At 46.0% G+C, this 23,716-nt stretch overlaps 1 protein-coding gene across 6 annotated transcripts in view; it reads left to right on the top strand.

The window, feature by feature from the left end:
• RASL12 (RAS like family 12) overlaps window positions 1-23,716 on the top strand; it is a 124,399-nt gene that overhangs the window by 62,123 nt on the left and 38,560 nt on the right. For 4 of the 6 annotated variants that reach the window (XM_085644572.1, XM_085644573.1, XM_085644569.1 and 1 more), the window contains 2 exons: window positions 6,175-6,231; window positions 16,162-16,235. In XM_085644572.1, coding sequence (XP_085500698.1) covers window positions 6,175-6,231; window positions 16,162-16,235 — 131 coding nt within the window. The remainder of the gene's footprint in view (window positions 1-6,174; window positions 6,232-16,161; window positions 16,236-23,716) is intronic. The other 2 variants (XM_085644571.1, XM_085644574.1) reach the window with 1 other exon arrangement.

Raw genomic sequence — 23,716 nt, forward strand, 5'->3', positions numbered from 1 at the left:
AATCCCATTAGGAGCTAAGTCAGAGAACAATAATACATCTTGAAGTGTCACATGGAGTGCAGATATGTGGAAACAGATTTGATCTGCATTCGGTATCTTGATTTAGCAAAATTTTGGTGCATCAACCGAGTCCCTAAGCCTTACAAAGGGGAAATTGTAGTTTGGTGCAGATTTCGTCCACATTACTTAATACAGTGAAGTGCATACATTTCCGTAATCACTACAGCTGTACATACTCACACTGTTCATGCCCACTTACATTGCAAGGCATCCCAGGTGAGCACCAATACCTGAAGGGTGCGTTCTGAGATAGACTACCTGAGCGTAGATACCAGCCTGAGGCAGATGTCTTGCATGCTCAGCCTGCACATGTGTGCACACGTGTTCACATGAAACCAGCCCAGAGCACTCCCAATCCATTATAATGGAGCTTACAGTGAGAGAGATTCAGGTAGCGTCACTCACTCATGACAGAAGTCCATGAACCTGGTAGTCTAAAAAGAAAATTATTCAGGGGAATTAAATAGGTGGAACCCATTTCTCACACTCTTACTCAATACAATGGCTACACTGGCAAATACCATCCTCTAGCTGCCACCCTCTGTTGGTGATCTGTGGTAACAAGCTGGTGCTGCCTGCAGTCTCAGCTGTGACAAAAGCAGGAGCGGCTGGTGACATGTGAAAGTGGTAGGGCGTAAAATGTGTGGTGTAGCGCACTGTGGAGAGCGAGCGAGACCGAACAACCTAAGGTGCGTTCTCCCTACGAGAATATTTTGAAAAAAGAGTGGGCAAATGGTCCATTCTCAAGCAAATTAAAGAAAGCAAGAAGGTTAATAAAGCAATTGTGAAAGTGCAGTTATCTCCAACAGCTCACCTTTTGCACTTGTTTACATAGGCATGCAATGATTAGAACTCGGGCATCTGTGGTCCACAATCAACAATTTACTTTACCTACAATATATATTATTAGTAATTATTATTAATATTAGCCTTTATTTACCAACCAGCAATCAAACAAGGCAGTTCCACTGCAGTTCCACAGACAAGCCTAAGCACTGAGATTGTGCAACATGAAAAGCACGCACTTAAACTCTTTCAAGTGCAGATACATCTGAAGCAAATGTTTCTGTCATCTCCGAGAAGCATTGGCAGCAGTGTGTATGCTTCTCAGAGGTGCGTGCCAGCATGCCCTAGCTTCAGAAACATCTATCCACAAGATAGAAATGTTTCTGAAGCTATTCTGAATCTAGTCCCTATTTGGCACCCATCTCCAGGGACATCTTAAGGATTTTTGGGACCCTGGGCCAAACGTATTTAGGGGGCCCCTGTTAGGAACAGCTTTAAATATATGATCCAGTTTCAGCTGTTTCATGCCCTCTTTTACCAGGTCATTGACAGTGCACTGGCCCACTGGTCCAAATTCTAAATGTGTTTAAATCTAATATTCATGGATAGTGGTGTGATTTCAATATTGCAACACAACAGCAGCTCACTAATATTAATGCAAAAATCTCTGTGACACCCTCCCATTTCTCATATGTTAGGTCCTGTTTTGATCTAAAAGAAACTTTTTTTATGGCTGTTGCATGAAACAAACACAGTTCTTTGCAATATGTCTGTATTAGGCTCACACATCACCCACATTAAAATAAATGAAAAGGAAAACGGTATTTTAAGAAATCGGTTTAAGAATTATTAAAGGTCATCAGGGCAAGACTCTGCAGAAGGAAGCAGGCTGTATCAGGGGGCCCCTGAAAGGCTGGGACCCTCTTGTTCCCAGCTGTCTGAGGACTGCTCTTAATCTGTATGCATATGTATGTCCCCCACCTATGTAGATTTATGTAATATTTGGCAACATTTGCAGTTACCAGCTGTAGGATAACGGGCACCTATTTGACACATAAAGAACCACAGCCATGAGAATTAAATCAAATAAGCAAACACCACACACCGATAGCTGCTCGTGTAAAAACCTGAGCTGTAACAATTATACTGTAATAAATAAAGATGGGGAAAGTGTACAAACATCCTTTGACTTTGTCTGCTGCTGTAGTGTTTTCTGCTCCCTTTCATGCCAAGTTCCATTCTCGCTAACCTTTTGCTTCCAATTCCCATCCATGTGCACAACACCAACACACGAACCCAAAAGGTACTCTAAAAGTGAGTTGTTCCTTCTCATTTTACTCGGCAATATTGCGGTCCTGGTTTTCTGTTCCTAGTACTTACATGTTGAAAAATTAGGCTTTTTATTTAAAAATGTCATTGCTTTGTTCCCGGAGCAACAGCCTTTTTACCTATGGCCCAGGCCTACATGGGTAAGAGTTGCCCCTTGGCCCATCAAGGTTTTGTCGGGCAGAGTGCTACTACGTTTTGCCAGAAAAAACCTTGCTGGGAGAAAAAGACATTTATTTGCCTAAATTTTGTTTTAGGAACCAGCAGCGAGGACGCCAATAAATAAAGTATGCGCGTACAGTGTACAAGTTGAAACTATGCAGGCTCAAGACATAGCATTTCAGGTCTGCCCGGTCCTTTCAACCAGGCCCTTTGCTTCATGCAGTTGGTATGTGCATGACAAGGAAAGGACACAATAATCTTGTGTTGTGTTGGCTTCTGGAAAAAAATGCGAGTGTCTTACCCTGCCTTTGAATATTAATTCCAGAGTCTGCAGTTATTATTCAAAGGCAGGGTAAGACTCACTGCAAAAACCCCAAGCAATGCGGTGCACGGCATATCACAAATTGAAATAAACACGCAGTCGTCATATTACTCACAAGTCTCAGTCTGAATCCTTATCCTGGGACCTGTGTGCGTCTGCGGCAGGCTCTCCTCAGAAAGAGTAGGAGCTAGGAGGATACACATTGCCAATGCCAACTTAATGAAGTTGTGCGCCAGGCCTCGAATCGGCTCAGGGGGCTACCACGACGATGAGGTCAGGCCGGCAGCTGAGAGCTCTCCTCTCGACTCTCTCTCTCCATGGTCCCCTGTGTGTAATGGCGTAAGCCTATGCCCAAAGAGCGGGAAGGGGGAGAGAGAGGCTGAGAACTAGAGCATATTGACCAATCCAATGAAGCCGTGCAGTGATTTGTGAATATGCTCCCCACGCTCCGGGCATGGACATGCCCAGTCGCGGCTCACGCTCCAATACTCGCGGGGGAAGGGAGGGGGGGGGGTGTTGGGGGTCACGCACGGCGAGGGGAAATTAATAAAATAAAGCACCCTTCGAAAAGTGCTCTCACCCCAGCCGGGCAACAATCCGCTGTGACTGCACTGCAGTATATACTTTGCGCCAGACACCAGTGCTGGTTTCCCTCCTGAACAGCTAACGTGAAACCTGCTGCGCGCTGATTCTCCCGGAAATTAAAACGGAGCTGCGTAGACGACAAACTCTTCCACAGCCCACTCCCCGAGCTTTCAACATCCAATCAGCATGAAGGGAGTGCTTCTGTTGTTGCCACCCACTTCACTTTGTCCATGTAGGCCAGCCCTGCCCTTTACCATTTATTTCAATGGGGCTCTGCTGAAAACGCCTGGGCTTCAGCATAAGCGCCCCATTGAAAAGTAAACCATTGCTGCTTCCTCCGGCCACTCCCATCATCCTGACATCACTCTCCTCGTTTGTATCTCGAGGGCGAGCAATAGCCCTCGCCCTGGCCAGCACTGCACATGCGCCGGAGACGGACTCCTCTCTGACCTCACTCCTTCCTTCAAAAAAAAAAAAAAATAGAATTTTTATTGGAATTGGAATTAAATTAGCAGGAAGCATGAAGCAGTGAGCGCTTAAAGCTACTCAATGCATTGTTCATCATTCTCTCTGTTCTCGGATGGTAGTAGGGGCACGCCCCGCTTTCGCCCGTCGCCGAGTTTAGTGGGGCAACGCCCCTTTCGCCCCTATGCACCAGCCGCCACTGGTCACAAAAGGGTCCTACACGGATGGAGACAGAACAAGACATTAATGACAATAACGATTGCAGGTGCTGTTGGTTGCACGCAGCTGTACAGAGCATGGAGGCAATCATTCATGGCGACGTGATGCGTGCCTGACTTCAGCATGGTGATGCTTAACATCAATTTACCAACAGGACTTCATGTTCACCATTTTGGAATAGAATGCTTCAGGCACTAGGATTGCCACAGGAGCCTGCTCTGTCCTCCATGTCTGTAAAACCCAACAAACGGGATAAAATCATTTGGTATTCTTTGTCTGTCAAGCATGTGTACTCATTTACGAACTGCTCCAGGCACTTCGAGTCTCACAATTTAAGTGTGAGTTCTAAAATTCATATTGACTTCTTCCATTAGGTATGAGTCAAAAGAGCTCGAGGCTCAGTGATCCTTTTAGCAAGTCCTAAAGGCCGTATTGACTTGAAGGTGGTCATATTGTTGATTACAATTTTAACTTTTGTGCCAAACCCCTTACGTTGCACCCTGTAGAATCTTGACCGACATCTTTGCTTCTGAACTTCGAACTTGAGCAAAAAAACACAAAATGGTCTCGTGCCCTGTAATCACTCACCTTTCTAAACCCTGCTGCACTCATTGTGTGACTATTGTACAATTGCTTTAGAAAAATAGGCAGATTGCATTGGTCTGTCAGCCTGTATCTGTTGATATTTCATTGAGATATTTATGTGTGATGGTGGAAAGATTCTCCTGTGTGAAAAGAGAGAGAGGATGAGAAAGAGGGGGTATGAGAGAGCAGACACTGACATTTAAAAAAAAAAGGATATATGTGACCCCGACTGAGAAAGTGTAATCAAATTTAACTTCTGTCTTTCTGTTTTTTAAAGTTCGAGCCTCCTTACCTTTCAAACTCCCTAGATCATGTGCTTTCCTCAAGCAGTTTGTTACTGATATGCTCTGCTGGGCACACCTATCGACCCCATAGCAAGTCAGTGATGATCTGGAGCTCAGGCATAATTAATGCAGCAGGTGCAGTGGCACCAAGAGCCAGGCGCATGAGAGACTCATTGCACCCCATTATGGCTGTTGTATACTGCACTAAGGTAGGTTGATTATATTGGGTTGCATGTCCTTGCTAGGCTACTGGGCTGCCCTTGTCGGGAGAGGTGTGGCGCAGCGGCCAGAGCGGCTGACTCCTGAGCGCGGGGCTCATGTTTCAATCGCTGGCAGCTTAGCTCAGCACCATGTGACTCTGGGCAATAGCTCACTTAATCTCCCAGACGGCCCCCAGTGCCTTGAAACTTTAAGGAGTGATTTGTTTGCGCTTTACAAATAGGAATTATTATTATTATTTTCGTAGGCAGGGCAATACTTTGGTCGCCAGCAGCTTAGTGCTCCATTCCCCTACCAGGCAACGCAATCCTCTCACCCTGCCGCTCCCTCATAAACGTCTGGGTGGAATCGAGAAGCCTGGAAGGCTGTATATACCTCCTTACAGCAGGTCACTTTCTGGGTGGATGGGTGGGTCTACTGAGCGGTAACCACGACGAGCCCCAGTATCTTGCCTAATAAACCTGCAACAGTAGTTTCTCCGGTTAAAACTGGTGTGACCTCACGCATTCCATTTGTGGTTTTTTATTAATTTGTAGACACGTAGTCACTTTATTCAGCGTGGGTCTGGGTCTGGCTATGGGATATCAGCGCTTTGGTGATGCCTTGCCACTAGAGGGCGACCTGGGACTCAGTAGCATCCAGCCTTCTCTAAACAACATTCAGGGAAAGGTTCGCGGACCTGTTGCCACTCTCAGCTGTGACAAGGTGGGGACATTCTACTTTGCTTGCACACTATACAGCAATGCTCTCCTTCAAATCACACGGATTCCAAACACTTAATTGGGGTTGAAAATTACTCTGTGATAATTAAAAGACTGCAAACAAACTTCTTTACAATTACAGGCATACACAGGTGAATGCTTGTTGACACTGGTCACATTGTTTGTTAAAAGGGGCTTTGAACCTGACCAAGAAAAGCTACATTAACTCTAAAGCCCAGCATAGCGCATGAGTGCCGGGGAGCTGCAGGAAACACTTTGCAGCGTTCTGTGCTCAAGGGTGCCAGGTGGGTCTCTGCATGCCCCCCCATTGTGAGCCACTCTGTCCAGTGCATGAATGAGAGAATGGCTGTCCCTCAGGATGTCTCCAGGCAGCCCAGAGAGCGGTAGAGATGATTCTGTGAAGAGCTCGCACTCACTACCTGTCTCTCCCTTCTTGCAGCCCTGACAGTGAAGTTCCTCACCAAGAGGTTTATAAGTGAATATGATCCAAACTTAGGTAAGTGACATTTACGGTAAGAGAGAATTTCTTTTTTCTGTTCAGCCGGTCCTTAGTTCTCAGAGTCACAGCTCTTTGTGAAGGGTGACAGGCGACACACCATGCACGAGGAAAGCGGGCGGTCCTAGGGAGTGAGGATCCAACCACAAGCCAAAGCCCAGCTCTTTGTGAAGGGTGATAGTGATATACCACGAGTAAAGCGGGCGGTCCTAGGGAGTGAGGATCCAACCACAAGGAAACGCCCAGCTCTTTGTGAAGGGTGATAGTGATATACCACGAGGAAAGCGGGCGGTCCTAGGGAGTGAGGATCCAACCACAAGGAAACGTCGAGCTCTTTGTGAAGGGTGACAGGCGACACACCACGCACGAGAAAAGCGGGCGGTCCTAGGGAGTGAGGATCCAACTACAAGCCAAATCCCAGCTCTTTGTGAAGGGTGATAGTGATATACCACGAGGAAAGCAGGCGGTCCTAGGGAGTGAGGATCCAACCACAAGGAAACGCCCATCTCTTTGTGAAGGGTGATAGTGATATACCACGAGGAAAGCTGGCGGTCCTAGGGAGTGAGGATCCAACTACAAGGAAACGCCCAGCTCTTTGTGAAGGAGATAGTGATATACCACTAGGAAAGCAGGCGGTCCTAGGGAGTGAGGGTCCAGCCACATGGGAAAGCCCAGCTCTTTGTGAAGGGTGATAGCAGCATACCACGGGGAAAGCGGGCAGTCCTAGGGAGTGAGGGTCCAACCACAAGGAAACGCCCAGCTCTTTGTGAAGGGTGATAGTGATATACCACGAGGAAAGCGGGTTGTCCTAGGGAGTGAGGATCCAACCACAAGGAAACGCCGAGCTCTTTCTGAAGGGTGACAGGCGACACACCACGCACGAGGAAAGCGGGCGGTCTTAGGGAGTGAAGATCCAACCACAAGGAAACGCCCAGCTCTTAGTGAAGCGTGATAGCGGCATACCACGAGGAAAGCGGGCGGTCCTAGGGAGTGAGGATCCAACCACAAGGAAACGTCCAGCTCTTTGTGAAGGGTGATAGTGATATACTACGAGGAAAGCAGGCGGTCCTAGGGAGTGAGGGTCCAACCACATGGGAAAGCCCAGCTCTTTGTGAAGGGTGATAGCGGCATACCACGAGGAAAGCGGGCGGACCTAGGGAGTGAGGGTCCAACCACAAGGAAATGCCCAGCTCTTTGTGAAGGAGATACTGATATACCATGAGGAAAGCAGGCGGTTCTAGGGAGTGAGGGTCCAACCACATGGGAAAGCCCAGCTCTTTGTGAAGGGTGACAGGCGACACACCACGCATGAGGAAAGCAGGCGGTCCTGGGGAGTGAGGATCCAACTGCAAGTCAAAGCCCAGCTCTTTGTGAAGGGTGAAAGTGATATACCACGAGGAAAGCAGGAGGTCCTAGGGGGTGAGGGTCCAACCACATGGGAAAGCCCAGCTCTTTGTGAAGGGTGACAGGCAACACACCACGCACGAGGAAAGCGGCGGTCCTAGGGAGTGAGGATCCAACTACAAGCCAAAGCCCAGCTCTTTGTGAAGGGTGATAGGTGACATACCACGAGGCAAGGGCCGGTCCTAGGGAATGATAATCAAACCACAAGGAAAAGCCCAGCACTTGGTGGTGAGTGATGGCCATGGTGGATATACCACTCAGAATAAACTGGCTTTGGCAGGCATTTTAGAGACAGGACACAAGGGGCAGCCCAGCTCCTTGTGGCAGGGTGATGACGGGGTCATCATATCACTGCGGGAAGGTGGGGCAGCCTGGTGTAGCAAGGGGGACATTTAAGGAAGGGTTTTAGGAGTAGCAACAGGGCAGACCAGGAAAGCTTAACTCTTAGCTTTGAGGCTGATGGAAAGGTCCCGCTATGAACGGAGAACCAGGGGAATGGATGCCCAGAGCAGACAGAGAGAGTCCTTTGCAGGTGACAGCGACATGGAGGTAGGGCCCGGGTTTGTGAAGAAAAGAAGATGGACCACAGCGAGTGGTTTCAGCACCAAGAGACTTTGGGGAAAGTTAAAAACAAATTTGCGCTTTCCAATCTGCCTGGATTGCGTTCAGATGAACCCTAGCAGGATGGAAAATCAGTTTATCCTTGGCACGAAAACGGATAGAAATTAGGAGCAGCTGCCAAGACTGAGCCGGTTGTTGAAAAAATATTGGTCGAATACCGAGCACATTCCGGATTGTTTTTGAGAACAGCTTTTGCAATAATTGCGCCCATCTATATATGACAAAGCGCAGGTCGCTCTTACGAGCTGCGGGTGATGGATGGCAGAGATTAGAGCGGATGTGGCGAGCATCCAAAGGCCAGCTGAATGAGAGCCTCGGAGCTCAGACAGGCTCTAAAAATTCCTCTCTCAGCTCGTGGTGCCAACACATTCTCAAGAAACGGGGTTTAAAAATAGCATCCGTCTAAATGCAGCTAATCAGCTCAAGACCTTTGTAAAAACACAAATAAATAAATAAATAAAACCATGGAGATGTTGTGTTATGCCGCGCCAGATGTTGGTCCAGCTGCTGGGAAATCACATTCCTCTATTATACTACAATTCTCCCAGCCCGAGGGTGACCATTCCGCTGCCTGGCCAGGCTCGAGCTGAAACCGAGGATGTTATCATCTCGATTTGAATGAATTGATCATGTTGTTTAAAATAGCGCTGAAAATATCCTATATGCAAAGACTTCCATAGCAATGTGTGCAAAATGGAAAGTTGATTGTACCCCTAGGCAGGTGTTTTTTATGTATTTTTTAGGTTTGGCTAAAAAGCATATCTGGATGCAAGAACTATTGTTATTAATTCTTAAAAGTGTACTTAGAGTGGACTTTAGAGATGCTGAGACGTATATTTCACTCCCACCTCATGCTATTGCGTGTTTGGTATATCATAGCTCCTCCTATGGAGTGCTTACATTGCACTGCAATGCCTGAGGAACTATTTTATATCTCAAAAGTACACTGAAGCTTCAAAGATAACATTCTCGATCTCATCAATGAACGTAATTTTAGTTTTTTTTAATTGAATTTTTTTTTAATCGTTAAACAAAACTCGTATTGCAATCCAGACCTATTGGCTTTGCCAATGCATGTTTACAGTAATGTTCTCTAACCTCTGCTTTTCGGGGGGCGAGGCAGAAGGTTGAGCGACGGGAGCTCCCACATCATTACACAAATGTCAGCAATGGCAGTATGCTCTCCAGCTGGAGGGAGCCCCCACCAATCAATCACCAATGGTTGAGCCCTGAATTATGTGCATGTTGTGTGATCATGCAGATCAGGCCCTGCCAACATCTCTGCCAGCAATAGATGGGTACTCACCATTGCACTGATAGGCTGACAGGGAATGCGCCACCCAGCATTAAACTTGGCTTCTGCTGATCTCATATTGAGTTGATATACGCAAGGGATACCAAGGTATTCCTTCCAGAACCCGAGAGTGTGTGAGATGTCCTAGGACTCAAGCCTCCTGGAGAGGGCCATAGAGACCCCACCCCATGGGATACACCAGATAGCCTCATACTACCCCTGTCCTCCCCTGCCCGGTTGAAACTGTTCTACCCAGCAATACAGTGGACCGGTGGACCCGGAGAGTGGCGGCGTGATTCTTAGGGGGAGGGGGCACACAAGAGGCCACAGGTTAAACTGGTGGGCCACCTCCAAGGGCGACTCTGAGGACTGGGCGCCTGTGTGTTACATATACATAGAGTGGCGGATTTACAAGCCCCTTGCTCTGCCAGTACGTCACTTTTTGTGACGCCCTGGCAGCGCATTTCTCTGCCCCATATTTACAGGGACAGGAAAAGCCACCCTGCATGGCTTTTCCTGTCCTTGTAAATATGGCCCCTTGACAAGCAGCACTTTGCGTGAAAGTGGCGTTCTATTGGTGTTACTGTGGGTGTTCCCACGCAACACCCATGGAACCTGACACATTCCCAGATTTATGAGGAATCGTAAACCTGGAAATGCGTCAGTATGCTATGCCACCCGTAGTGAGGCGCAACGAGGAGAAATGTTTTCATTTCTCCTAGTTTTTTTCCTCTTTCAACGCGTGCTGCAGTCTACAGCACGCATTGAAAGAGCAAATTGCCTATAGTGATTGTTTTTGTGCAGGAAGGTGCCCTCCTCATGGTGCAAGGATACCTGCGCCGGTGCATGGTAGCTGTTTGTGCGTCAGTGCAGGGGAGACCACAGGAATGTGACATATCGCTGTAAATATGTCGTATTCCTGTGCTCTGAAAGTGCCGCTGCGTGGCGCAGCCAAAGGGCTTGCGGTGCAGCGCTGTGGCACTTTCTTGTAGATTTGCCCCAAAGTAATTTATACTTTCTAAACTGACTCTAAACAACTGAGTAAAGGTTACTATGGTCTGTGGAAGGGGCAGGGTCTGTAGAGCGTCTCAATCACTCCTGTTCGCCTCTTCACACCACCTTCTTCTGCAGTCTCTTTGCTAGGCAACTACACGCTTTTTTCCTAATAACTTTCTGAAGCCCTCAGTCTGCATATCTCACACCTCATCTCTTTTCTGTTCAGCAACCTCCTTTCACTTTCTCTCACACATACAGCAGCCTTGCATCTCCTCCACTTCACCAGTCCCCCAGCACACAATACACCCGCTCACGTGTGCGCACTGCATTTTCTTTAACTTTCGCCCTGTCAGTATTTTGACAGCTGTGTGTGACCATTGCCGTGTGTGCTTTTCAGAGAGGCCAAGGTTTGGATGAGCAATGCATGTATTCTGAACCTCTTTATGACCCACTGATAGGCCGTGTGATAAATTACCAAGGCATTCGGCCTGAACTCCACAGCTCTCAATCAGGGTCCACCTACAACCTGAACTCACACAGCACATTATAAATGAGTAATATGCTGCATGAAAAGCTACAGAAACACATCATCCTGAAAGAAGCAAATACTCTTAGGTAATGCAAGTGTAAGTAAAACGTGAAATGTAAACAGGAACAGCATCACTATTCCCAGGCTGAGAGGGAAGTGTCTGTTTTTTCTGGCTGTTGCTGTCACTGGTGGTGGAACACAATAGGGGCGATTGGGGGCAATCTTCAGCCTGGGACATTTAAAGTTGGGGCACTGGCTCCATCAGCCTCGCCTCTTACCCCCCACAACAGAAAATATTCCTCAGGTAGGAAATTGGTCCCCTCTGTCCCCATTTATTTATTTCCGCCCATCGGGACTGCTTTTTGTAATCACTCTGCTCCCGGATATTAGGCCTGGTGACTTAAAGAACGATTCGAAGTCTGAACGTCTGAAGACATATGGCCTGATGTTAAGTCAGTCTGTATTTTTAAGTCTAGGTTTTGACAGTGCAGCTGTGAAACAGGGCTATGTCTGACAGTGCACATGGAATGGGCTCTGGGTCCGCCTGCTTGAACCTTTGGCTTTATGCGACCAGTCTCTTTCAGCCATTGTCTTAAGACTTTGTCAATTACATTTTGACTCAGGCCCGCTGAGTACTCACCTCTCACCTCATGCTGTTGGCTGCTTGATAGTATCTTTATGCACAACCTTCATGGACTACTTTACAACTATCGTCCTCTCTGCCCATGCCTGCTTTCTCCCTTCCATGTGTCTCATTTTAATATGCTAACCCTGCATGCCCTAACACATTCAGCCGAGCACTACGGGCTTTGCCATTGTTTGTTCTATTTGTAACTTCCACTGTCCTTAGTAAGTGTTCTTTTGTCAGTAAACCCTGTTACTACATCCCCCCGTGCCTGGAACGTGCAGGGGTGCCATAGGACAGAGGCATCATTTTACCCACCTATCCCAGATACCCATGAACTTTCCTGTAAAGAATTAGAAGTCCCACCCACCGCACCCTCCCCTGATGATGCCCTGTGTCTCTCAAGCTCCGCCTAAGCTCTTTGAGGATAATCCCAATGTGGCTGCCTCAGCATACATTCCAATGAATCTGAGGGTTTGATTTACATGAGGCTTCTGTGTCACTGTGACATTATGCAGGTAGTCTGTGTGACACACAATAGTGCTCCATACAGAAAAGTACCTAGCTTTTACAGCGATTTATCTTAACTTGTTTTTAACCTCACTGGCTATGGGCAGGCACCCCACAAGCCCCTCTTTGAAATTTTACCATGCTGATTACTTTTCAAAGGGGACATGGCCAGATAGTAAGTTTAATGTGCATAAGCAGTGTGTCCACAGATATGCTATGCTTGCAAGGATCCAGCTGCAATTTAGAACTGCATAAGTGTTGCTGCCTTTAATGGAAACCCCTCATTCTCCCAGACACCTCATCCAAGGCATTCTGTACTGTCAACTTGATATCTGCCTTGAAAATTATATGCTGTGTGTGCAGAAAATGATTCTTTGATGTCATGCCAGGAAGATCCATCGCATAACCAGGAACCCCGTCTTGATAAACACGCCTGCCCCAGGACCATGTAACGAGAGACCTAGTCTCAATTGGGCCTCCATTTTTTTTTTTCAAAATCCCTGAAAGACATCGCACTGCTAGGGGGGCTCCAGCCATGAAACAATCATTTTAACTGACGTTCCTATTTAATTAGTCCCACATGTGCTGATAGGACATATGCTTTAAAAGATATAACGTATGCTACCCACAATCGGAGAAAGGAGCAAATATAATGTACTTCGAAAGCACTGTGGTACAAACCTGGGGCATTTTGAGACATAAAAATAACAACAACAAAAAATGTAATGAAATAAACCGAAAATCCAGTTGAGCTTAACTGGGTTTGGCGATGGCTCTCGCGTATATTCTTCCGTCTCTGTGGCAAGGAGCTGAGTGTTTCCAGAGTTGGATCACCAGTCTCTGTCTTCTTAGAGAGGAAATATTGAGGAATGAGACTTTCCTCTTCACACTAATGTGATTGCCTACAAGTGGACATGATTATCGACTATTCAATGTACAGATATTTCCTGAAGCTAAACTCTCGTGGGCCATCAAGGCTAGCTTGGTTAGATAGGATTCCCCAACTAGGATTCCGTGAAGCGGGCAGACGACCTACTGCCCACTTAAATGCCCAGCCTTCTCTAGACATAGTCCAGCAGCTATCTCTAAACAGGAGGCCAATTTATGATGAGTTTTCGAGCTTATCATTGCCAGAAGAGCCCACTGACTGGGCTGGATACCTGGGTGCTCATACATGTCAACTTTCTTTTGAAGTAACTGTAGGGAGTTTAGTTTTAATACATCAGTTGGTGATTACTGAACACTTAGATATAAAGTCATAAGGAGACCTTGCTTTTCTAACATGGCATTAACACCATTATAAAGGGAGTAACATTACTTTGTGACAGGAACATGAGACTGTAAAGAAAGGGATAGAAGGTAAAAAAGGTTCAAAAGGGAAGTGGAAGTGCGTTCGATCACAAAAGAGCAATTGGATTAAGACTTTGAGATGTGTTGTAAAGTAGTCTAAGGGATAAGTAACAAATAAATAACGTGTGTGGATATGTAAGGGCATATGATCTAGTAGTACTGTACTACAGGTCTTACAGGCGTTTCCATTCTACATCTGACCAGTGACCGTGGTGTTACTGTAGGGGGAGGAGGTCTATTTGAGTGTGGATCTTGGAATTCGAAATAATTTATAAAGTGATTGTGTTATTGAGGGTGGGAGTTGTGCACAGTATTCAAGACATGGGCCTCACCCTTTGTCAAATAGCATAGTCTGGTCCTCCAGCCTGTATGCAGTGCATGTGTGTGTGCTGCCGGTCAAAATAACGCTGAGATTCAGTACCTTTTGGAAGAATGTTCTCCGGTCAACAGCGTTGGAGGATGCACATTTTTGCTGTGTAGAGTGAAGAGGCCAGCCATCATGCCACCTGAATCAGTTGAATCGTGTACCATAGCCAGTTTTGCAGATGGTTGAAGAGGACGTTCTCTGCTATTAAATAGAAAATGGTACACTCCATTCCTGCAGTTGGGTACATGATCATGGTACATGTAATAAGTCACAGTTAGGAGAATTATATCTTCAGCAGTGATCAATAAGGGTCAGTTTGGCTTTGTAGAGCCTGGCAGGGGACTAGAGGTTGAAGTTTGTTTCAGACGGGATTCTCTCAGATCTCTGCTATGTATTTGGAGTAAGTACTCCCAATCCTGTTCTGAGGAATGTATGTCTAACAAAGTCTGGCTTCACAGTCCTCTGACAGTGTATTGTACATTCCTGACGTTGTACCCTTGTATGTACTCCATCTGGTCACATATGAGAGGACTGGGGATTCCAGAAGCGAAAGGGGGCTTGGTCAAACGTATTAGTAAGGCAATATCCGGGCTGACAATCACTCCAGTGTTGAGGGGATGGCCAATTAAATGTCCTTCTTGAGTCATTGAATGATTTAAGCGAACTCCCTTGTATTACATAATCTTGTATAGATATACCACAGGATGCCCCTCCCTGCCAATTGAACTTATGTTCCTCAATCTTTAACTCCTAGTTGTATCATAGGGGTGTCCCACTATGAATATATGTGTATTTTAAGGTGTTTATGGGAAATTATCAATGAATTCATGAACGTCAAGAAATGTTTCGGCTTTTGTGGTCCTTTATTGGCATATAGGCCTAAAAGGACAAGTAGACTGTTAAAGTAAGTTCCTTCGATGCAAGCCCAAACTGGCGAGTTGAGGTAGTCACTCAGAAGGTGCGTTGTGACAATTGGTGCACTTGCTGATAAGAGTACATGTCAGGTTGACGTAGGCCCCCTGCTGTTGTCACTGCCTGCGGTTTCTAGAGTTTAAGTCTGGTCCTTCTGGCTGCCTATACAATATCCTTTATTTGCCTAGTAATGATGTTCAATATTAATGTCAGGATCAGTCGGGGAAGCATTCTGAGGAGGTTAATGTGCTTCAGAGCTCCAACCATTTCATTTGCCCTCCTTAGGGGCACTAGTCGTTGTCGGTCTTGAATGGAGATTATTCATGGCCATATTGACCAGTCCTTATTGACAAGTACCATAAGTATTTTAGGTTGCTCTTCAACCCTTCGAGTCCATGTGCATTCACAGTCTCTCTGGCAGTACTCTTGGATAGAGGGAGGATCTCACTTTTGTCCTAGTTTTTTTCTAGCGTGAGAAGGCGGAGAAAGGTTCTATCAGGGAGATCAAGACAAGAATTGAGGTTCCAGAATTCTTGAGAGTAAGTAAAATGTCATAGGCGTATAGCAGACTTTTGCTACGAACAAGTCAACTTTACATTTGATAGGCCACTGCAAATGACTGGCAGATGAATGCACTGATGCAACATTTAGTGGAAAGCAGTGGCTTGCAAAAATACCAATAAATAAATAAAAAGATAAATAATTCAACAGATAAATAACTAACAATTCTTTTTCTCAAGCGCTTTTGTTGTCTGGGGATCTTTTGCTTGTAAATGAACAGAAGGCAGGGATGAGCTGCGAGGAGGGCAGCATGTCCCTGAATGACCAGTCCTACTGTTTTACTACTGGTACTTGGAAATCTGCATTTAAAATGGAGAAAGCACAACTATGAGAGACAGATGGCCAAGAAAAAGACAGGATTTGATCAGCAATTAACAGCTGAAACAACATGAGGAGTCTGTAGAAATAGGTTTCATCTGAACTCACCGCTATTAATATCAACATATGACCTGTGTTGTGTTGATATTTTACTAACAGTAGGGTCTTGCCAGAGGAGGCGTGGCCTGTTAATAGATACTGGCCTGACCCTCTGAAAGAGTCATAGCGCAGAGCCAGAGTAGGCCACATGATAGAAATGACAGCAAAATGTGATCAACTCTGCCCCAGTAGTACCAGCCTTTTTAAAGAGCCAGATTGACTGGATTCTCCATAAGCCAGTGATCCACTCAATAATACTTCTTCCAACCTCAGGCTTTTTAAGATAGTTTCTTTGCAGAATTGTTTATTTGCCATCTTGCTAAAGCTGAACTTCTTTTTTGCAGAGGACACCTACGCCTCCGAAGAAGTGGTAGACCACATTCCAGTTATGGTGAAAGTCATGGATACTGCAGACCAGGTAAAGCTCAACATACTTACTCAGTGCACAAAATATACCCCTTCTGGAGTGAGGCTTATGAGATTTCAACTAGGAACTTCATGCTTACTCAATTGAAGGAATGACCATCTTTTGCTTGGTGTATTCTCAGTTTTTTGCTTTGACTGTTTTGGTGGCTATTTAACTCTGTGCACTTTACCCCTGCTAACCAGTGGTAAAGTGCCTGTGCACCTCCTTTCAATAGGACAAATTGGTGTACTCCTAACTGGCATATGTAATTTACCTATAAGTCCCTAAAATATGTTACAAAGAGTTTCTAAGGTCTGTGAGTCAAATGTCACTCAAGGGCTGCAGCATCTAATGTGCCATCCACTACAGTGAGAGTGCAAACATGTCTTTAGCCCTACTAGTATAGTTTGACTGTAGCAGTATAAAAACTGCAATACAACTTGTCAAAATAAACCGTTTTGATAAGTCAAAACCTACCTTTTAAATATTAGTAAGTCACCCCATGAGGCCTTGTGCCCTCAAGGTAGGGTGCATGGTGTTTAAAAGTAGGACATGTAGAAATGTTATGTTAACATCGTTATGGTGACTAGCACCCAAAAGCTATTTTCATTGTGGCAGGCCTAACTGTCCTATGAAGAAAACCAGATTACAGATTAAAATCCTAATACTGTATTTTGGGAATGGGACTAACTAGAAAAAGAATTAAATAACTATTTTAATAGTTATTAAAAATCCAAATCAATGGCGAAGTCGGATTTTAATAAATATTAATAGAAAATAACTTTGGGAAAGTTATCTTTCCCTGCCTGAATTTACTGGAGGCTAAATGCGCAATTGCTCTCCCATTGCTGCTAGCCAGTAATTAGCATTTCAATAGGTGTGAATTGTTTCCCTGGAGAAAACAATAGACTGACCTGAATGGGCAGTGATGAATACTCTCAACCTTCCGGAATATGCGGGGTGAGGGGTGGCAGCATCTTTTTTGACATTATAGTATCAAACCTAGGCCTAGGCAAAATGTGATTGACGGTGAAGTAACTGGAATAATTTCGATAATTTCGCATTACTCGATATTACCAAAAATGACATGATTAAGCCAGTTCTTGAAATTATGGGTAATTTGGCACACAAATCCACACAGAAACAGCTAACTTAGCGAGCTCAAGCTGCTGCTTACTGCTGCTATTCGTGTTGCATTTAGCTCTACTTTTTTAGCACAAAATGCATCCTCGAGTTTGTTTTGGATGCAAATGTTCATTTTGCATTGAGAAAATAGCGCTAAATGCTCGGTTACGCTTTTCACATAATTCCATGTAATTTTGAGTAATTACTCTACAGCAAATTACACAAATTATACCAGCCCTAGTCAAATCTTGCTTGAATGCCAAATTCTTCTTCACTGGTCTGCTGGGTTTTACATATAACATTGAGGGTATAATTGAAAGGAAAGGAAACTGTGTGGTCACTGTCTGGTTGCTGGAAATCCCTATTTTTGTTTTACCAGACTTCTGTCTCTGGGTTTACATATCACGCTGGGAGCATACTGAAAAGAATGGGAAATTGGATGCCAAAATAATTCTTGTGCACCAAGACTGGTGTGAAGAGCTGATGCTTGATGTCAGTCAACCTAATCAGTGACTGAGTGTTGCAAAACACAACAGCAGACCAAGCCACAGGCATCAGATGGACACTGGAGGACCTTGACTGTATGGCTGACCTAGTCTTGCTCCCTCACAAACCAGCATATGCAGGAAAAGACATTTCACCTCAACATCTATGCACAGCATGTGCGCCTGAATGTCAACACGGAGAAAACAGAAGTCATGCCACCCAATATACAAGTGCAAAAAGAACAAGCTCCTCACCAACCAAGGTGTATGGAAAGGACCTAGCCATGACTAAAGAGTTCACCTACTTAGGCAGTAGTATCAGACATGATGGAGGGCCAGGCAGCAACATTGAGAGCATCCTGAACAAGACCAGAAATGCTTCAGGAGGCTGAACAATATGTGGAGGCCATTTTACTACAGCACCAACGCAAGGCTTAAGCTTTACTAAAGCTGTGTTCTGTCCACACTTTGTGTGGATCATAATGCTGGTGAATGACAAAAAGCAATATCACCAAACTGTCAGCCTTACACACCAGTAACCTGAGAAGAATTTTGCGCATTGTCTGGCTGCAAACCATCTCCAACCAGGAACCCTTTACCAGGCGCAAGCAAGATGGCATGGACACCATTTGTATGAGAAAAAGATGGCGATGGAAAGGACACACAATCAGAAGAGAACAAGACTCCATCACAAGAACAGCTCTCTACTAGATCCCAGAAGGCAGGCCAAAGTCCACCAGGTGGCAAACTGTGGAAACCGAAATAAAGGCCGTAAACCACATCTGGGGCACTGCGCAGAAACATGCCCAAGACAGACAGAAGTGGGGGTCCTTCATTGCTGCACTACATGCCAGTGGGCATGATGGGCAGTAACTAATTAATGCACTGTCTGGTTGTTTAAAAAAAAACACTTTTGCTCTATCAGACTTCTGTCTTTATTGTGGGTACAGTGGTTGCCCCAAACTGGATATTAGCGTTAGATATGGGAGGTCACTAGGATTATCATAATACTCACTCTACACATACCCCTAGCCCTCAGAGCCCAAATTTAGTGTGGCCAAAGACTTTTGCCATCTTGAAAATGCGTGAGCAGGGTTGACCACATGAACCTTTACCTCATTGGCTAGAGCATGTCCAGGAGTCATTCCCAACCTTTAGTTTGTGCCAAGCATACATGTGGCACCTCTATTCACCTATTTCAGAATACTCCTGTATCTAAGGAAGATCGGAAGAGGATTGAAACTGGTGTCTCTGGCCTGAGAAGAGCCAGAAGAACTGTATCTGCTCTCTCTTGTACCTAGAACAAAGCTTTGGACCCAAAGGCTGACCTCCAGTTCAGGCTCCAGGGTTACAACAAGCTACAAGAGACCTTTGATGCAACTGCCAAGCTGACCAGCGGCAACTGGACCCTGCTGTTGGCCTCTGATTGACACCCTCTGAGTCTCTAAGTGCCCCCCAGCCCTCTGAGGTCTTGGGAGGGTTTTAGAAGTGTAGCCCTAGGGTGGTTTGGGACTTAAAGGCCGAAAGTCAGGGGGTAAAATATTTGACCAGGATGAACCAGGTTAGTGTATTCAACCCTGCTCTATCGCAGTAAACATCAATTTGCACATAGGTCCAGATCTACCACAGCCATTGACTACCATTGGTACTTTATGTTTCTGTGCACTATTCCCACTTAAAACTTAATTTCAAAACTTCAGGTTCCCCAAATTGATTTTTTTTTCATTTTGGTATCATGTTCTTTATCAAATTTTACTTTATTTTTTTTCTAATTCAGTTTGGGATTTTAATTTTGCTTTGGTACTGCATATATACTTTACACATTACCATAAATTAAGCCTGTCTGCTCTGTACCATAGCTTCCAGGTGGTTGAGCTCAGGTTAACTTTATGACTTTGAGAGTTCACCCTGACAAGGGTTGTGATTATTCTTTGAGGTGGATAATTAACCTCCCTCCCTCAAATAATGTTTCTTATTTGGGTTTTACGCATTGTATAGGCTAGTAACCTATCTGGTTTATTACGCCTCTTGTAATGTTTTTGTTTATGCATTGCATTTTCTTGCACCTGTGATTTTTGAAAGAATGGAAGTGTCTCTGAGCAGCACTGAAAGCTTTGGCATGACAGATCTGAGGAGGAGGTGGATGTGCAGGGAGAGCGGGTTTGAGGTGGTGGAGGAGTCCATGAAAGGAGATTACCAGATTGGCCTCAGAGCTTGTGAAGTATTCATGCTTTAGTCCACCCACAGGAGCAGGTGATGAGGAAAAGGAGGTGGTGGGGGTGATGTAGGAAGAAGAGGAGAACAATGTTGCAGAGGCTCCGGTGCTAAAAGAGGGCGAGTCCACACGATTAAGATCCTCTGCATTGTCCAGAGCAGCGAGCAGTGTGTCCTCCTGCAGTTTGACCAATCAAATTTGGAAGACAGATTTGTGGACGGGGCCCTAAAGTTGCAATTACTACCCTGGACATGGAAGGCAGAAGCAGCAAACCTGGCCCTGGAGGAGGGAAGGTTGGCTTTGGAGGAAAAAATTGATTCTACTGGCCCATGACAGGAGCCAGCTAGAACTGGACTTGAATGCAAAGATGTCCTCTGAGTCCAATAATGATGGTGGCAGTGACAGAGAAGTGCCTAGGAGAGGTAAAAAAAAGTCCACCCCCCCAAAGACCTGGTGAGGGATGACATAGATAATTGGTTTGTAGCAGGTGAGGTGGCCCTGCATATGCACAGAGTCTCAGAGGAGAACTGGTGTGTGGCTAGTCTGTGGAAGCACATGCCCTTCAAGAGAAGTATACCTTGTTAAACCTTGAAGTGGCTGAATAATTGTTTTCAGAGTTGTACCAGCACCTCACTGATTCCAAGCTAATTGTACCCAGAGATCTTGGGAAGGAGACTGACCTCTGGACCAGTACCATAGTGTCAAAGATGGTACCTGGGGGGAACCCCAAGTTAGGTGGGCATTGTCCCAACCATCAGAAGGGATGGAGGAACAAAGATAACAAAAGGGAGTTGCCAAACGTTCTCTAAAGTCTCCCAAAAGAATTTCAAGGGAAGAGAGTCCTCGTTCCTCTTCTGATCATAGGATGGGGGCCGTTTAGTGGGAAGAAACCCATGCAGCCCTGCCATCCCCGGTTCTATGACTGTCTCCAGTCAGGCTACAAGACTAGAGATGCCATCTGTCTCAAAAAGAAGTAGCCCCCCACCCAGTGGGCTCACACCAGGTATGACGGTTTAGTGCTGGGGGAGGAAATTGTTCCAGCTAGTTTTTGGATCAATGCAGAGGTTGTCCTAGTGTTCCTGGGTGATAAGGAGATGGTAACCAAAACTCAGATGCTTGATAACGCTAAAAAGTGCAAGCAGTGGCTTACCATTAATGGTAAGAGGGTGAAGGCTCTGAGGAGCAGAGGAGACAGCATGACTAATGTTAAGTGTCATTTCATGTCTTCAGAACAAGTAATCCCTGCTGTAGTCTGCCAAATTGTGACAGTTGACAACCAGGTTAGCCTATCATGTGCCTTTGGTTCCCCTGGAGTGCGGTGGGGTCTCGGGTTCTCTGACAGTAGCTGTGAGTTCAGTAATGCTTGTAGATTGGCTGCTGTTGAATCACTGACTGGCTGCTGTTGAATCACGTAGAGCATTCCATCTGGAAAGAGGTGGAGCTCAGGTCCAATCATGAGATGTTGGGTTTGCCTGAGTGGGTGCTTATGACCACACGGTCCATGGCAGCTGTCATGGGTGTTAGAAGGAACTAGAGCAGGAAACAGTAGCTCAGGTGTCTGCCAGGAATAGAATGGACAGGCTTGTGAAAATCCAGTCCTGGAAGTTTCTCCGGTCTGGGAGAGTCTGACATTGAAGAGGACGCCCCACTACCTATAGAAGGAGATTTGTATGCCCTCGGAGACCTGCCTAAGCTAGCCAAATGGTAAGTTGCAGGAGGACAATCCCAGGCATAGTTCTGCAAGGAGCAAGAGGGTTGCCCCACACTTGAGGGTCTATGGTGGCAGGCCTAGGCCCAGAAAAATGGCGAAACCTCTGGTGATCCCACATTTATTGGGAGAATAGTCTCCTATGTAGTCAGAATAAGGTCCCTGAGCTTGAGTGAACCAGAATGTTAGTGGACTCCTATTGCTATAGGGACTTCCAACTAGAGATGGCTCATGATATTGCCATTGGCAAGACATCTGGAGAATGCCAAACCATTGACTGACTGGTCACCCACTTTATTTGGTCTCAGATCAGGACCATGTTAGATGAATTCTGCAGTTCCTGTGTAACTTGCCAAACCAGTGGCAAGTCAGGGGCGAAGTATAAAGCTCCCCTGGAACCTTCCCCTGTGGTGGAAACACATTTTGACAGGGTGTGGGAGGACATTGTTGGGCCTCTGGACCCTAAAACAGCCCTAGTGTGAGACCTGACTTTTTGCCTCTACCACTTTTGCTGTTAGATGCTTTGGGTACTTTGCCACTGCTGATCAGTGTCAAAGTACAAGAGGTCCCTGATTATTTGGCCATGATTTGTATGTTTGCCTTACTAGTAAAAGTCCCTAGTGATGTGCACTGTGTGTGTAAGGGCTAGTAATGGAAGGGCGCGCAGAAAAGTGAACTCAGGCCTTCAGTTTAGGGCCTGCGCGCAGAATGCTAAATTAGCATGTTATCCTGACAAGTGCAACCACTTGTCAGGCCTGACTTTCCCTTTTACATACACATTGGGGACCCCTGTGGTAGATCCCAGGTAACCCCTTGGCAGGGTGCAGTGTAGGTATAAGGCAGAACATATACTGAAGTGTGTGCTATTTTCAGTGAAAAACTCTCCATTTCGTTTTTCACTGCTGAAAGGCCATTCTGTCCATAGGACAGAATGGGGGAGGCTGGGTGTTGTGTTTGTTAGCCTAGTTTCCTGTCAGTTTATAATGGAAAGGTGAAGTTTAGTATGTATGAACTCACAGTGTAATAACACATCTTTCTGTGAAAGTGGTTTTGTCACTGTGTGTTCATAAACCACTCTTTTAGAAAGTGGCTGAGTTTTGTGCTCTGAGCATTCTGTGTTTCTCTGAAATGTGGATTGTCTGTCTGGAACTGAAAGGTGAGAGGAGCTGGGAGAGGTCTTTACCCAGGGAGAGGGTGAGATGGCACCAGGCCGCCCTGCATCTGGAGAGTAGGGCGAGGAGAAGCCCGGGAGGTGAAAAGGCCTGGGATGGTGCTATACACCAATTAACCCATCTCCTGCTGAGTGATTACGGATCCAGGCCCCCAGTACCAAAGGGAGAGAGGTGACGCTGGGAGGGAGACACCCAGAATTGATTTAGGGAGGGGTCAGGGACCCCTGAGCACATACGAACTTCAAAGACATTAAGGGGTATAGCTTGGAGAGTTGAAACCCCTGAAAGTGGGAATGAAACAGATATGGATTGAAACTGTAAAGGCTTGGACCCATTCAAAGGTCAAGAGGAACCTCTGCTAAAGAAAGAGCAACTGAAGAGACTGCTGTGGATAGACCAATCCTTGCTTCGTGATCTGGGACTGGTCTGCAGTTTGCTGTTCTAACTAAGGGAGAGGCTGTTGGGACTGTGCTTGGGGGCGCTGGGTCCCCCTGCTTGAAAAAGACTGTGCTTTGTGCTGTGTCTTGTAACCCCCAAGGGACCAAGGTGAGCTGGCTCCCTGTTTGGAAATACAGGACCATAAAAGTTTCTGGAGAAGTCCCAAGCAACGCGGTGTGCGCGTGCTTTTGCAGCTTGAGACCCTCAGAAGTTGTGCTGTGTGATCGTGGGCACGCAGGAGTAAACTAAGTCTCGGATGCGCTGGGTGCGTGTCGAAGTGCGGGCCAAGGCGTTGGTGAGGGGCGCCTGGTCTTGGTGTGCACGGGGAGACTAGGTGAGGCTCGGACGAA

The sequence above is a fragment of the Triturus cristatus genome, chromosome 3_1 (assembly GCF_964204655.1).
Source record: "Triturus cristatus chromosome 3_1, aTriCri1.1, whole genome shotgun sequence".
Classification (NCBI taxonomy): Eukaryota; Metazoa; Chordata; class Amphibia; order Caudata; family Salamandridae; genus Triturus; species Triturus cristatus.